The sequence below is a fragment of the Orbicella faveolata genome, unplaced genomic scaffold (assembly GCF_042242905.1).
Source record: "Orbicella faveolata isolate gen_17 unplaced genomic scaffold, um_ofav_v1 contig_1, whole genome shotgun sequence".
Taxonomy (NCBI): domain Eukaryota; kingdom Metazoa; phylum Cnidaria; class Anthozoa; order Scleractinia; family Merulinidae; genus Orbicella; species Orbicella faveolata.
Genome location: NW_028301536.1, coordinates 3,517,501 through 3,531,935, shown reverse-complemented (window position 1 = coordinate 3,531,935; position 14,435 = coordinate 3,517,501). Strand labels below are relative to the sequence as shown.

Genomic DNA, 14,435 nt, shown 5'->3' with positions numbered 1-14,435 from the left:
ATTTCAAGAAATTTGGCAAAAAAATAATTCAGAAACCACTTCAATGATCTATCGCAAAAAATCTGAATTTTGACATAGGGAATGTTTAATAATACAGAACATGCAGTGAAAACGATTTACGGCGAATTACGAAAGTCACCTATGTCAAAATTTTATTAGAACAGTGTTGACAGAAGGGATTTAATGTCAATTCATAGTGGGAAAATGATGAAAAAAAATCTAACGACTGAATTTTTTTTAAATAAACAAAAACCATTTTTTAAGCCTTGTTTTTAGCCAAAATGTGAGAATAAACCCTTCTGTGGTTAACCTTGACTCTTGCAAAAAACGGGCGCCAAAGCATAAATAGCTTGAAAGTAATGGTGAATTAGGCAGAGGCTCTTGAAAACTGTGTTCGGCCACCTTAAGCAATTTTTTTAAAGCAATTTGAGCGGCAGCGCACAAGTCGGCGAGCCACGAGGAACTCTCCCAGACTCCTCGCCGCTTTCTTAACGCGCTCAATTTGCTAAACCGCCAAGCTACGCAGGCTATGAAAAAGGTAAAACGTGTCGGGGAGTAAAATTAATTGTACTCTTGACATTTGAAACTTAAAAGTAAAAATGACGAAAGGTAGTAATGTTACTCACGATGTGATGATATTCTGTAAAATGTTTTTTATCGGGTGATCGGTTAAATTACTAGTAACTTGAAAAGTCTGTTGTCACAAGCATTCTAGGCCGCAAACATGTCTTGTACACCGATCGTTGCTAAGGGTGAGTTGAGTTTTGGATATCTTGAATTTTATATCCTCTGGGAAAACGCTAGCATGTGTCAAAGCCGTCTTCCCCAAGAGAGAAAATAAACAATTTTTCTCTTTCGTGGAGGGCGGCTGTGACACAGGCTAGAAAAACGCGCTCTAGAAATTCAACGTTTAAGTAGTAAAAAGTTGCTTACACCACATTCGTCCTACGAGCCTTGAACATATTTTCTGAATTTTTAAAACAGTATTTCGAGGGTGCTTAAGGGCTAGATGTTTCGGAGACTGCACTTTATCTTTTGACGATGCAATATTTTAACCTGAACAACAGATAATGACGCAAGATTTTTCTCTCGACAATCCTTAATCCGGCAATATCCATTTTAAGTGTTACCAACTATCTCGGTAGTTGTAGCCTTTGAAAAGGCTACGGCTAGAAGGGTCTGACCGCCAGAAGTGTGGCAGCTCTCGTAAGCTTGTAATTCTCTTCATTGTTAGCAGCTGTTATTGTTTTGGGGCTAGGTGCATTGTTTCTGTTGTTTGTTCTATTGTTCTCTTAAAGGGTATCAAGCCATTCATGTGAGACCTTCCGAGAGCTGCTACATCATCCCTGACCGCGGCTGGAATGGGGCAGCGATTGGGGCATCGGAGGGGGAGATGTTAATACAACATAATATATACAATACATGAATTTATATAGCGTTCATTTCCAGAGCTCAGTGGAGCTTTATATATCAGGGCTGAAAAGTTCAGTACCAAAAGTCATAATGTTTCCTTGTTATTATGGGCCTTATTCCAGACTATCATTGCGTTCAACAGAATTTTTTTTTTTAACACAACAAGCCTGCTTTGCGATCGATTCATTTGTTTTCGCCCCTGCTGAAGGGAGACCAATTTCACGCCTACCTAACAGCTCAGGCACAAAATGCTGTCCCTAGAATTTTTTGTTTTTTGTTTTTTTTTTTAACACACCAAGCCTACCAAAACACGAACGCACTCTTTAATCTACGATTACTACTAGTATATACTGTATATATAGCTGCCTGACATTTTTAGCTTTTTAGTTTCAGTAAAAAGCGCATATAAGAACCCAGTGATTTAAGAACTTACAGGCTGAAATTTGGCATTTAAATACTCAGAAATATAAAAACCTGTTCAGCCTGGCAAAGAAAAATAGGTTTTTATAGAAAGAAAAAAAAACACTCTAAATTCTGGAATTTTATTGTGTAAGAAACTTTTGACAAAAGTTAAGGTGCTTATTTCTTTGATTTACATTTTTTGGATTTTCACTAGAAATATGTTTTCCATAAAGCTACAGTGCAATATAGACCATTTAAAATCTAAATATCTTATAAAATAAAATATAGAAGTGTATTGGCAAGCAGTTTTGTTGTTAAGAATAAGGGTTCTAAACTATTATGTATTAGTAAATATATCAACTGCTACTGAAAATGGAGTAAATAATGAGTTGTTAATATGAAAAAAGTTACCGAAATAATGGCTGAATTATTTCAGTCCCTTGAGTATAGTAGGAATCACTAGTTTTATACGACAGCATTGAAAAATGACAGGATACGTTCAAAGACAAACTAGTTCAAGAGATTCCTGTTACACGTTAAAATGTTACTGTAGATAAAACGAACATTTTAGGTTTACATTTAGGGCGCGTCTCTGGGTTGATCTGGATCAGGATCAGTGATCCAATCGCTCGGATCATGGTATATCAAAGGAAAGACGAATCCACTCTGGTCATGGATTACTCGGCTCCTTTTATGTACCATGGTCAGAATGATCTTGGATCATTCGTCAACTTTATCCTAGCTTGTAGAACAGGCGGATTAGAGGGGCAGAGAGCGAAACGCGATATACGAGCGCAAAGCGCTCGCGGTCGCGCTCCGCGCTCGTGTATCACCAGGACGGAAAAAGGCCGGGTATCACACTTCGTGGTACTTGATCCTGAGGGATCACCGCACGGGCCTCACCACAGGATTCCTGCTCGGCCCGCCAAAACGGAAGACCATGCACAGTCATTGTATACCTTCAAAACCATTTACAGTGTTGTGCGTTCTTTCCACGGGTAGCCTGCAGAACAAGCGTAATTTTTTTGCGTATTTTAGGCGAACAGAGGCGAAAGCGAGGCGAGCGCGAGGGGAAGGGCGCGCGCTCTTCCCCTCGCGCGCGACTCGCGCATCGCGGCTGCCTCGCTTTCGCCTCTGTTTGCCTAAAATACACAAAAAAATTACGCCTGTTCTGCTGGCTACTCAACGGCTTGTATCATATCATTCTTTGCCGTTTCTCGGTTTCTGCTTGAAACGTGTCACTTGATCGCTTATTTGTGTCCAGGTAAGCAGTTGAACTAGTAATTCTAAACCTTTTATCGAATGCTTTATCGAAAATCGATTTAGAAATCTGCTTAACCTTTCAGCTGCTTGTCGAACCGCTCTTGTGCTCGCAGCTTCCTTGTGTTTCATCAACAAGCTGATATCGAATCGTTTGTTTCAGCGCAGTTGTAGCTTTTATCGATACATTCTTAGCATGTTCCTGTCCCGCAGTAACATGAAATAATGCGCCGTTAAATGCGATCAACGGAGATTTGGACAGCACACAGGGCTCGATTTCCTCGGCTATGTCGGGTCTGGACTTCAGGATTAAGGACAGAGAGTCAGTATTGTATTGCATGAAGATGCAATTAACTTCCAACTTCCACCAAAGTGTACTCAGAAATCTCAGCAGTACCAGAGATGCTAACAGTACTTTCTACAGTTGTATGCCCTAAATTAGCTTTCTTTCATTTGTTAAAATCAACGTTACTAAGTAACAGTTGGCCAGTGCAGTTTAGGGCCCCTTTATATATGTCTCGTCAACCGGGCTGGCTCGGTTTCCGAGATCTCGCCTTGCCACTCTTTTCTTCGTAAAAATGTCAATGTGTTCATATGAGAAGCTTGGCTGGCCTTGTTACTGGGATCTCAGTTTCTGCAACCAAGATCTTGATTACATGGATGTTAAACTTATCATTTGGTGTTAGGTTTGTTATATCACATCTGGTTCAAGCAAAATTAATCTTTTATCGATTTTAATTTTTTTGGTTGTTGTTTCTATAAAAATATCAAATATCAAAACTTCAGTCTATTTCCAACAACTGGTTTAAGGAAAATAGCAATTGGTTGAAAGGAAGTGTGGTAAAAAGCTCAATAAAAATGTTTGGTATGGTCGAAAATAACTGTATCTGGGCATTCCACTCTGATGAGTTTCTGTGCTCCTCTACCCAAAGTAGAAGTCCACTGTGCTAATGATGCTCTCAATTAGATGTAATGCCTGGTAACTGTAGTTCTATTGTTCCAGCTACACCCCGGAAGAAGGGAAACACTAAAGCTACAATGAACAAACAGGGGAAAGGTGACTGTGATTTATTGCTACAGATACAAACCTCTTAGAGGCTAATAATACTTGGCATATTGTGCAAAACTGAACTGAACAGTAGTTAGATACAATACACCAGTGATGGTAACAGGAGAAAACACTTTGATCATGAAAATTCTAAAACATTCCCACTGTTCTACTGAAGCTATATATTTCAAAAGTTAGCGCGTCTAGTAATGGTGATGTCTGTTCATGTGTTGTACTGACCCCAGAAGTTTCTCACGAAATAGAAGAAGAAAAGAAACCACCAGCCAAGGCAACAAAACTGGAGAAAAGGACTGAGGGTGATTGGTATTTATGACTTCTTAATGTTGTACAGTTTTAAAGTTAAACCCACTGCTGTGGGCCAAATTCGAACTCAATGGCAGTTACTGTCTCAAGATAACCAAGAACTCCCATGACACCTTAAACATTTAAACATGCAGATTAAAGCTCTCTCAGAGTCTTGGAAGAGCACAGGTACACAGAGACCAAGGTAGCACCTTAAGGTAGAGCCCCATACCTTAGAAAATTTGGTAACCCATCGATCTAAAAAAATTTGGTTATCACGTGACTGTCCGTATGTACGTCCGTACGCCAAACCCCATACCTTGAAAATTAAGAGGGTAGCACCATTACCATAGGTACATCTTTGATATTGGACATCCATGCTATAATTGTCAGCTGTCAAAACAAGGTATCCGCTCACCAGTATCATGTGACCATATCATGGGCCCAGGTTAAGGGTTCGCATGTCTTTTTAAAGTTGACCGCCGACGAGGTACTGTTTTTTCTTATTGGAGCTCAAGTTGACTTTTCTAAACTGTAATTTGTTTGTACTGGCAAACTCTTTTTCAGTTTTGCTCAAAGAAGGTGTGCCTAACAATGACGAATTAGTACGACTGGGTACGAGTATCGGCGACAAGCGGACCCAACTTGGTCGTCGATTAAAAATCGAGGAGCTATTTCTTCAAGCCCTATGTAGAAATTTTGATTCACACCATGAAAGGGTGTTTCGGATGCTGTTATATTAGAAACAACAGCGCGGTTCTGCCGCAACATATAAGTCTTTATCTGATGCTTTAAAGCACAAGCTGGTGAAACGAAAAGACTTGGCGGAAAAGTATTGCTTCAAGCAACAGTAATCGTGCCAGTAAATATGGCGAATCAACCGTTATTTTATTTGTATAGAAAACTTCGTGTATGCGAAGCACACGTCTTTGTGTCAGTATTGAAAATATTTGCGTAAGACGTGATGAAATACATATCAGACGTTATAGTTGTGATGTTAAATGTACATATGATAAAATTCATCTCAGACGTTTTAGTTGTGGTGTAAAATGTCATGGTCATGGGTCATGGGCTCGATTCCTATCCAGTACTCAGATTTTTTCTTAGTCCCACGCCCGTGTCATGTTGATCAGATCACTTTTCACATTTCATTACCGAGCTGAAAATTCACCATCTTTATTCACTTATCACACTCACGATGAGTTCGACAGTGGTGACCCTAGTAGTATGCAGGACGCATGTCACATATGGACTCAGTTAAATAAACTTGCTTCCCATGAGTTCTCGTAGATCAGGGGACAGAGCGCCCGCCCGGTGTTCAGGAGGTCATGGGCTGGATTCCTGTCGGGAACTCAGATTTTTTTCTTTGTCCCACGCTCCTGTGATGTTAATCAGTTCACTTTTCACATTTTGTTACTGAGCTTAAAATTCCCCATCTCTATTCACTTATGAACTATACCTTATCAGTCAACGTACTGGCTGAAATGTCCATCGCACTAAGTCTAAATCCCGAGGGAGATCACCTCTTGTCCGCCTGAGAGTGCTAGAATGCCTGCAGTCTGCTGTTCTCTCGAACTCGCCAACGCAATACAGGACCAGAGACGCCCAAACCCCTTCTCGTCCATAGCGCCATTTTGCGTTCTTGGATCGAGTCGCGGAAGTGAATGCTCGGCGGACCGCTAACTTTCTAGAGGGCGGCTGACATTTCAGGTTGACATCGTTGTGGTTGCTAAGCTCCGTGAAAACATGCAGCGAGAATGTTGTAGGGCGCCGTCGCCCTTTCAAGAGCTGTATTTATCAATGCGTAAGGTAATAATCTACACCCACTTTAACCTAAGCGTATTATGTCTTCCTCGGTAACGCATTTAAGCAGAAACCACAGTGTAGTTAGATTCATGTAGTTTTAAATAATAAGGTAAAATTATATGCGTAGCATCTTGTACTCAGTGTAAACCGCCAGAAGTAGTATAAAATAAAGTGAAAATTTCAAGTAAAGGTTGTGGAGGTATTAGTTTTTCTGGCTTTTTAATTCAAAAGGCCATTGACGATTGGAGTGGTTTACAGCATTCTCGTCCCCAGAGGCCCTAGTCCTATTGGTCAGCACCGAGAATGGTCCAACACCGGAAGTCCGCTATGCACAGACTTCCTGTCAAATCTGGCAAATCTGATTGGTTTGGAATACGATACCAGTGGGGACGAGATTGGGCCTCGATCCGTTTTTGTGTTTTATGTGTGTGGTTATGTTTCCAGCGTTTGCTCGGTGAACCCAAATAGCACGGAGGACAAAGAACACAACGGCCAGGCATTTCAGTTGTATTCTTCGCCAGCCGCAAACCGGGTCGAGAAGCTTAGAATGATGGAGACAAAGAGAAAGAAGTGCTCTTCTCTGACTCCTCGGCTGTAATGCATATATATTTTAAAAGCCGACTGGGAGGTCCGTATAAAAATGCTGTCCGAGGACGAACCAGTACATAGCAAGAGCGCGCGCGAAAACTGTGCTCGCCGCCTTAATCTCATAGGTAATTTGGTTTTATCAACTGGGTTGATAATGTGAATTGGCCCGGTGGCCAATTCACATTATAAACCCAGTTGATAAAACCAAATTATTTTGTCATACTCTCCACCGACGCAGCACCATAGTTTCTTTAGAACCTTACTCCCCCTTAATCTTATAGGCCCTATCAACGAATGCGACCCACTTTGTAAGAGTGTGCGGTAAAGCTGGGAAATAATTGGCTAATAACGCAGTAAAGGTTTTATTTTATTACCATCATTTTAATTGTTATAATCTTTGAGCGATCCATAGTCCCATGTTTAATTGCCATTCAATAAATTCGTCGGGGATCATTTCAGGGCTGACACAAAGAGGAATTAGGATCATTTCACACCAACACTAAGGAGCTTACATTGGTTGCCAGTTCCTTTTAGGATTATTTTCAAAATATTGTTATTAACTTACAAAGCTCTGAATGGACTGGCCCCTGATTACATTAGAGACCTACTGCGATTTAACATTTCTGGTCGCACACTAAGATCTTCAAACAACAGGTTGCTTGATGAGCCTAGAGCAAATCTTAAAACGTATGGTGAAAGGGCTTTTTCCGTGGCTGCACCAAGACTCTGGAACAAACTACCCCTCCAGATCAGACTTTCATCATCAGAGGCAGTTTTTAAGGCTAATCTTAGGACTTATCTTTTTAAGCGTGCATTTGATTTGTAGTTTTTACTTTTTATTTGTAGCCTAATTGTATTATATAGCGTATTTAATTTTTAGGATTTTAACTTTTAGGATTTAGGATTTTAGGTTTTTAAAGAATTAGGATTTTAATTTTAGGATTTTAAACTTAGGATTTTAATTTTAAAGTATTGTATAGCGCCATGAACAATTAGTGGAAAATGGCGCTATATAAATGTATATTTATTTATTTATTTATTTCGGGGTCGAGATCATCTCAGGGGCTGTACAGCTCCCCCAGCATTTTCAGCTGCATTTGTCATCTAAAAATACAGGCATTCCTTGTTTTAGGATTCCGGGCCTTGGTTTTCAGATTTCCGGGTTTCTGGGTTTCCGGCATTCCTTCTTTTACAGTTTTAGGAGAATTGCACATTGACATGAACTGTTTATATTAACGCAGCACTTTTAGAGAAAACGGAAGGAATACTATTCAAACTTTATTTACCTACCTTTTGGTCTCAGTGTTGTGGAAACTTTCCGTACAGAAGAGTGAACATTACAAGAAAACAACCTTCTTGAAACAGAAAACATGGCCGCCACTGCCTCTGCCACAGTGATTTGGGTATCCCGTGTTCAGTGGCCTGGGTACCCTCAATAGGGATACCCAAAGCACTGAAAGCGTTAAATGCCACAGACTGGGGCAAGTGAAATAATCCATAATTCTACTCAAAATCCATTTATCTTATCAGGAAGCTTTGTCTTAATTACTGAAAGCTTTCTTAATCTTGATATAACATATAACGTCGCTGAAAAGAGTCGCAATTTATAACAGACTGCCTGATCCGAGTCCGCAATATAAAGACATACAAAACCGATTCACGAGCTAAAGTTCCTTGTATGAACATGCGCTTGCTGTCTATGGATAACCCTTGATATGGACGTTATTTTAAACGAGAAAGGCGCATTCTAAACCTCGGATAGTTCGGCGATTGAATTTAATCAATATGCGAGCGAACACACTGAGATAACCGCCGTTACGCAACATGCACACTGTTACTGACTTCTGTGTATGTTGCCTGTCTGAAATGAACTTTGTGTTAGGGTGCGTTTCTTTAAGAAAATCGAAGATTGCATTCTTAAATCCGAAAGAATCCGAAAACTGATTTTGCGTTTCTTTACTAAACAGATCGATCCAAGATCTCTCGGATCATGGTGCGTCAAAGGTAGATTTTGCCGGCGCACAATTCTCCATGCCTTTAAAGGATATTTTGTTTTGTTTCGGAAACAAATCCCGCCCCCACCCCCCCCCCCGAAAAAAAAAAGCCAAAATAAATATAAATAAATAAAGATTTAATAATCTTCGGACATCTCTTCTCCAGAGAGTTTGTTTGTCCTCGTTTCTTTAATTCATGCCAGGGTAGCCAAATCGACCGAAGATTAAAAGGTAAAGCAAACTTACAAAGACGAAAGCCATTGTTATAAGGAAAGGACTGAAATTGTCAAAATATAAGGGTTACCCAAATCCCTAGAGATACGGGTATTCCCTTCAGAGAGATTCATTAGTTATCTTTTCTTTAATTCAGGGTACCCGAATCGACCGAAGACGAAAAGGAAAAGCAAACTTGCAAACTGACTAAAGTCATTCAAGGGAGAAAAGGACTAGAAATACTAAATTCTAAGGGATACCCAAATCCCTAGTGATATGGGTATCCCTTTCCAATAAGTTTGTTTGTTATCGTATCTTTAATTCAGGGTAGCCACGAAATCGACAGAAGACGAAAATGAAAAGAAAACCTACAAAGACAAAAGTCATTCAAGGGAGAAAAGGACTAGAAATGCTAAATTGCAAGGGACACCTAAATCCCTAGTAATATCGGCGTATCCCTTTCCAATATGTTTATTTGTTATCGTTTCTTTTCAGCTACGTATTGTGTTTATATCAAGCTATAACGCTTTAATTTCTTGAGACAAAGCTTCGTGAGAAGATGATTAGGTTTTGAGCAGACTTGTGGACGATTTCACTTGCCCCAGTTTTAAGCTTTCAGTGATTTGGTTATTCCCAGTGAAATCACTGTGACACCGCCAATGAGCATGCGGCCAGCGGCTTGCCGCCACTGAACATGAACCACGGATCCAAGTCACGTGATGCATTTCGGCGGGAACTGGAAAAAGATAGACTTTCTGGAGAATAGCAGATCGAAGGAGTTGTTGATTTCTCAGGATTATTTTTATTCCAAACTAGTAAGTATAGTAGCTTTGTTATGAATGTTCTTATCTCTGTTTAGATCAAACAGGGTCAGAGCCACTTTGATTCACGATTGACTGATTCAGCTGATCTAGCAAAGCTCTTCAAATTAAGATGCACGTTCGAGAATTGACTTCAGTGCTTTGATGATTTCGGGTAGTTAAATTAGTCATTTCATGGTCAGTTATTAAAATCTTTCTAGGTATTCATGTATAATTATGAACAGCACGCCAGTGAATGAAGCCCGGCATAGCCAGTCGAACCCAATCGAACTGAATTTCAATCCATGGATTGAGTTCGATCGAAATCCATTGAAATCCAACTCACACAAAAATATTTGGGCAATCGAAGTTAATCAAACGTTAATTTGATTTCCGCACTCTTGCGTTTTGTAAAACTGTGGTTGAAAATCAGTAACAAGTCTTTCGAGGCTCGAGCTACTTCCAAAGGGGGTACTATGTTCCCTTGATCCCTTGAAAATTTCATTTTTTCTTCCTTGTTCCCCATAATAAATTCCATTTTCCCCTAGACTTTGTTGTCAAAGTTCTCTTTAGTAGCACAGATACCCTTGTTTCCTCAAATTAATTCCCAAAAATATATCTCTTTCCCTGGAGATAAAGTGATCATCTTCACTTGTTGCCCCAAAGACCTGGAAGACCCTTAATTTGGTAGAACACATGTTTTTTTGTGTGTTTTTGAGACCACATAATGCATCATTTTCTGTTTCTGCCCATAACATGATCTTTGTTTAAGTGAATTTATTCACTGAAGTTCGGTTACACAGTTGAACATAATCCATTGGATTGTGCTTGATTTTGAGTTTGGTTGCCAAATCGATTGGTTTGGAAATCATACTCACCCAAAGTTCAGTGTTTGATTTTGATTTGTAATCAAAGGGCATCTTGAAAGAAGGCCATAAAAGAGGGCTGAATGTGCATGTAAGTTGTCTTTATTTGAATCATTAAAAAAAAATATTAAATTTTAGTCATCTGGTGAACGAATAAAAATTAAATCACAATTTTGATGCTTTCTTTTTGTAGACATGATATGGCTGGTAAAAACAAAGGATCAAATTTCTGCAAAAGAAAGGGAGGTAAGACAAGCCTGTTCTCTCTGATACGTACACTCACCAAAAAGGCATTTGCAATATGAGGAGAAAGTGACCAGCGTCTTTAGGCTTTTAATTTTTTTTTTGTATATATATATATTTTTTTGCCTTTCCTTTTTCTCCTTTTGACCTTCTACTGGTCCTGCTTCCACTTGAAGAATTCCCACGAAAGCAACATCAAGACGGGAAATTCTTAGCAGAGAATAGCCAAGTTTAAATGAGGGAAATTTTGTTCTGAGTTTTTCACTCATATTTCTAAGCATTTTTGTGCATATTCAAGCTCAATTGCGCCAATTTTATAACAGTGTCCCCAATTATGTAGTCACCTAGCTAAATACCCTGACACTTAATGACAATGATAGTAATGTATGCATCCTCCATGAGATTGTGTGTGATTAAATGCAGGTGCTCCTGAAGAAACTGCAGCAAAGATGAGAAAGACTGGAACAAAAATATCCAAGCAAGCTAAAACAAGGAAAGGTGACTATAATTGATTACGCCTGTTTACAGGGGAGCAGGGATGGTGTAGTGGTGTGAGCGCTTGCCTCACAGCAGTGTGGCCTGGGTTTGATTCTGACCAGGTGCCAAATGTGGGTTGAGTTTGTTGTTGGTTCTTGTTTTGCTCAGAAGGCTTTAATTTCTCTGGGAACTCTTTTTCTCCTCTCTCCAGAAAAACCAACCTTTCCAAATTCCAATTTGACCAGGGCAGATCAAGAAGACCTACATGTACAGTAAAACCACCTAAGGCTGATTTGTCTTTGTCTCTCAATATTGTGACATATTTTAATTTTTGTGAAGAAAATTTTTGCACTGTTCAAACTCAATACAGCAGCTGGGGGCCTAACATTACAGTCATTAACATTAAGAAATGTCCTAATGCTTTCCAGTACAAGTTATCATGTTTGGTAATTGTAATTTTTTGTTTCCATCTCAACTGACTGCAGCTGTTAGGAAGAAGGACAAGGGAAATAATCAAGCTAAAGTTGGCAACCAGAAGAAAAAAGGTGACTTTGATTGATTGATGTAAATTTTTTAACATAAAACCTACTGCCCCTGTTTTTTGACTTGCATAGTCAAAATTGATCCTAATGCATAAGTGTTGCTGTGACTGTCTAACTCATGTGTTCCTGTTTAGCTAGTTGCTCTCTGATTTCTTTTGATGCTTATAGCTCATTTTGTCAGTGACAAAAACTCCAGAACACTTTTCAATATCTTTTTTTTTTGTATTTCAGAAAATCTACCAAGCCGCATCAATAGTAGATCCAACAGATGTACAACAAGTTTGAAAAGAGATCTGAAAGTTGACAGTGGCAACAAACTGTACAAATGCACTCAGTGTAAGAAATGTTTTAACTACTCATCGCATTTGAAAAGACACCTAAGGATTCACAGTGGTGAGAAACCCTACAAATGCACTCAGTGTACGAAATGCTTTAACTCCTCATCGAATTTGAAAAGACACCTAAGGATTCACAGTGGTGAGAAACCCTACAAATGCACTCAGTGTAAGAAATGCTTTAACTGCTCATCGAATTTGAAAACACACCTAAGGATTCACAGTGGTGAGAAACCCTACAAATGCACTCAGTGTAAGAAATGCTTTAACTCCTCATCAAATTTGAAAACACACCTAAGGATTCACAGTGGTGAGAAACCCTACAAATGCACTCAGTGTACAAAACGCTATAACTGCTCATCGGATTTGAAAAGACACCTAAGGATTCACAGTGGTGAGAAACCCTACAAATGTACTCAGTGTAAGAAATACTTTAACTGCTCATCAGATTTGAAAAGACACCTAAGGATTCACAGTGGTGAGAAACCCTACAAATGCACTCAGTGTGACAAATGTTTTAACCAATCATCAATGTTCAAACAACATATGAGGACTCACAGTGGTGACAAATGCTTCAAATGCGAGCAATGTGGTAAATGCTTCAAGTATAATAAGACTTTAAAAAAACACAGATGCAGGAAACGTTCCACTGAAGACAGAGAAAATTTCACCTGCTGGATGTGTGGAGAATACTGTCATAATGTATGCGGGATTCTCTTTCACATGTCTGAACATGGTATGCGGAAATCTTGATACTCAGGAAAGTTGGGGTATACTCCTGTTTGAAAAAAAAAAAGTCAAATAGGAATTTATATGATTAATGATCATGACTTGTAGCATTCACAGTGGACCAGTACTTTACCAGATTTTCATTAGCTTTAATCTAAATAAATTACACAACTGGTTTTAGAATTCTTAAAATCCCAGCCTACATTAGTTCTTATGCATTGTTAGTTCCTGTTTGTCTTATTTGTAATCTTTCTATTATTCTGTTTTGTTATTGAAATTAAATGTACATTTTGATTTAAGAGGCTTTTTTCCAAGAATTTACCCTTGACAGTCAGTCAGTCAGTCACATAGCATATGAACTCTCTTGGTAGTCGGAAAGTTGGGATATTAGATCAGTTACCTTAACATTAGCCTCCAGCGAAAACGTTTATTGGGCTAATCATGGCGTGATGAAGAGATTGCTGTTGGACGTTAAAATATAACCATAGGTACAAAGTTAAGGAAGACGTCACTTTGTTGTAGTTGATATTGGAATTATTTGGCTGCTTTGGTCAGTTTTCACGACTAGTGTTATATTAAATTGTGAGTGCTCAAACCGGGTTACATGGGCTCAATAGCTATTTTTAACTTTGTTCACTTGGGCGGAGTTAATTATGTAATCAAAACATTAATTGAGAACAGAGGCTGGCGATATCTTTTTTTTGTAAAGGAACCACTGATTTTGAAGAATATAAACAAGAAGTTGTCGACTTTTCGCGAAACAATGTCAATGTTTTTATTAATTAGTTTTGATCTTATTTTTTGAAACAGTTTTAGACTTTGTCGGCCAATAAAATGTTACAGGTAAGAGTTTCACATGCAAAATTCCCACAAAGGAAACAAAACACCCAAGTGAGATAGAATCTAAAGGGTGTTGACCGATGAACAATCAACACAATTTGTATATATAAACATAGGCACGCAAGGCGTGCAGGAGTTATTTTTTTGTGTGAAGTGTCGGAGATAGAAGCATTCATGGTACAGTAATGATTTGGTTAATTTGACAAGTTTTTATGGTTGCGATGTTACATCGGTCATGGTACGATAGTTAAATAGTAAGCCATAAAATGTTTGACTGTACAAACTACAGTAATCTGACACGTCTCCAGATTAATGTAGATGCCATCTGATTTTCTAACAGGAAATTTGATTCGTTCTTTGATACAACCCGCACTGTGATTTGTGTGACACGCGCACATGCATAACTCCCTCTCTCACCGATTACATAACCCTTCCAACCCCAAGAGGAATTTTTGCTCAGAAATATTCAAGTTAATTTAGAGACTTTTTTGCATTTTATACGAGTCGTAAGTTTACCTTTTTACACAACACAACACAACATAACACAACACAACTTCGCCGAAAATAGAAAGAAAG

At 38.9% G+C, this 14,435-nt stretch overlaps 1 protein-coding gene and 1 long non-coding RNA gene across 3 annotated transcripts in view; both read left to right on the top strand.

Annotated features, from left to right (window-relative positions):
• The window catches only part of LOC149117744 (uncharacterized), a 116,419-nt gene that overhangs the window by 27,700 nt on the left and 74,284 nt on the right, over window positions 1-14,435 (top strand). The window lies entirely within an intron of this gene.
• The window catches only part of LOC110052583 (uncharacterized), a 24,564-nt gene continuing 19,849 nt past the window's right edge, over window positions 9,721-14,435 (top strand). The window contains exons 1-5 of one of the 2 annotated variants that reach the window (XM_089285387.1): window positions 9,721-9,842; window positions 10,887-10,939; window positions 11,360-11,434; window positions 11,899-11,958; window positions 12,187-14,435. The exon at window positions 12,187-14,435 is cut by the window's right edge and continues 1,483 nt beyond it. In XM_089285387.1, the coding sequence (XP_089141513.1) occupies window positions 10,894-10,939; window positions 11,360-11,434; window positions 11,899-11,958; window positions 12,187-13,043 (1,038 nt within the window). In that variant the 5' untranslated portion in view covers window positions 9,721-9,842; window positions 10,887-10,893 and the 3' untranslated portion in view covers window positions 13,044-14,435. The remainder of the gene's footprint in view (window positions 9,843-10,886; window positions 10,940-11,359; window positions 11,435-11,898; window positions 11,959-12,186) is intronic. The other variant, XM_089285400.1, reaches the window with a different exon arrangement.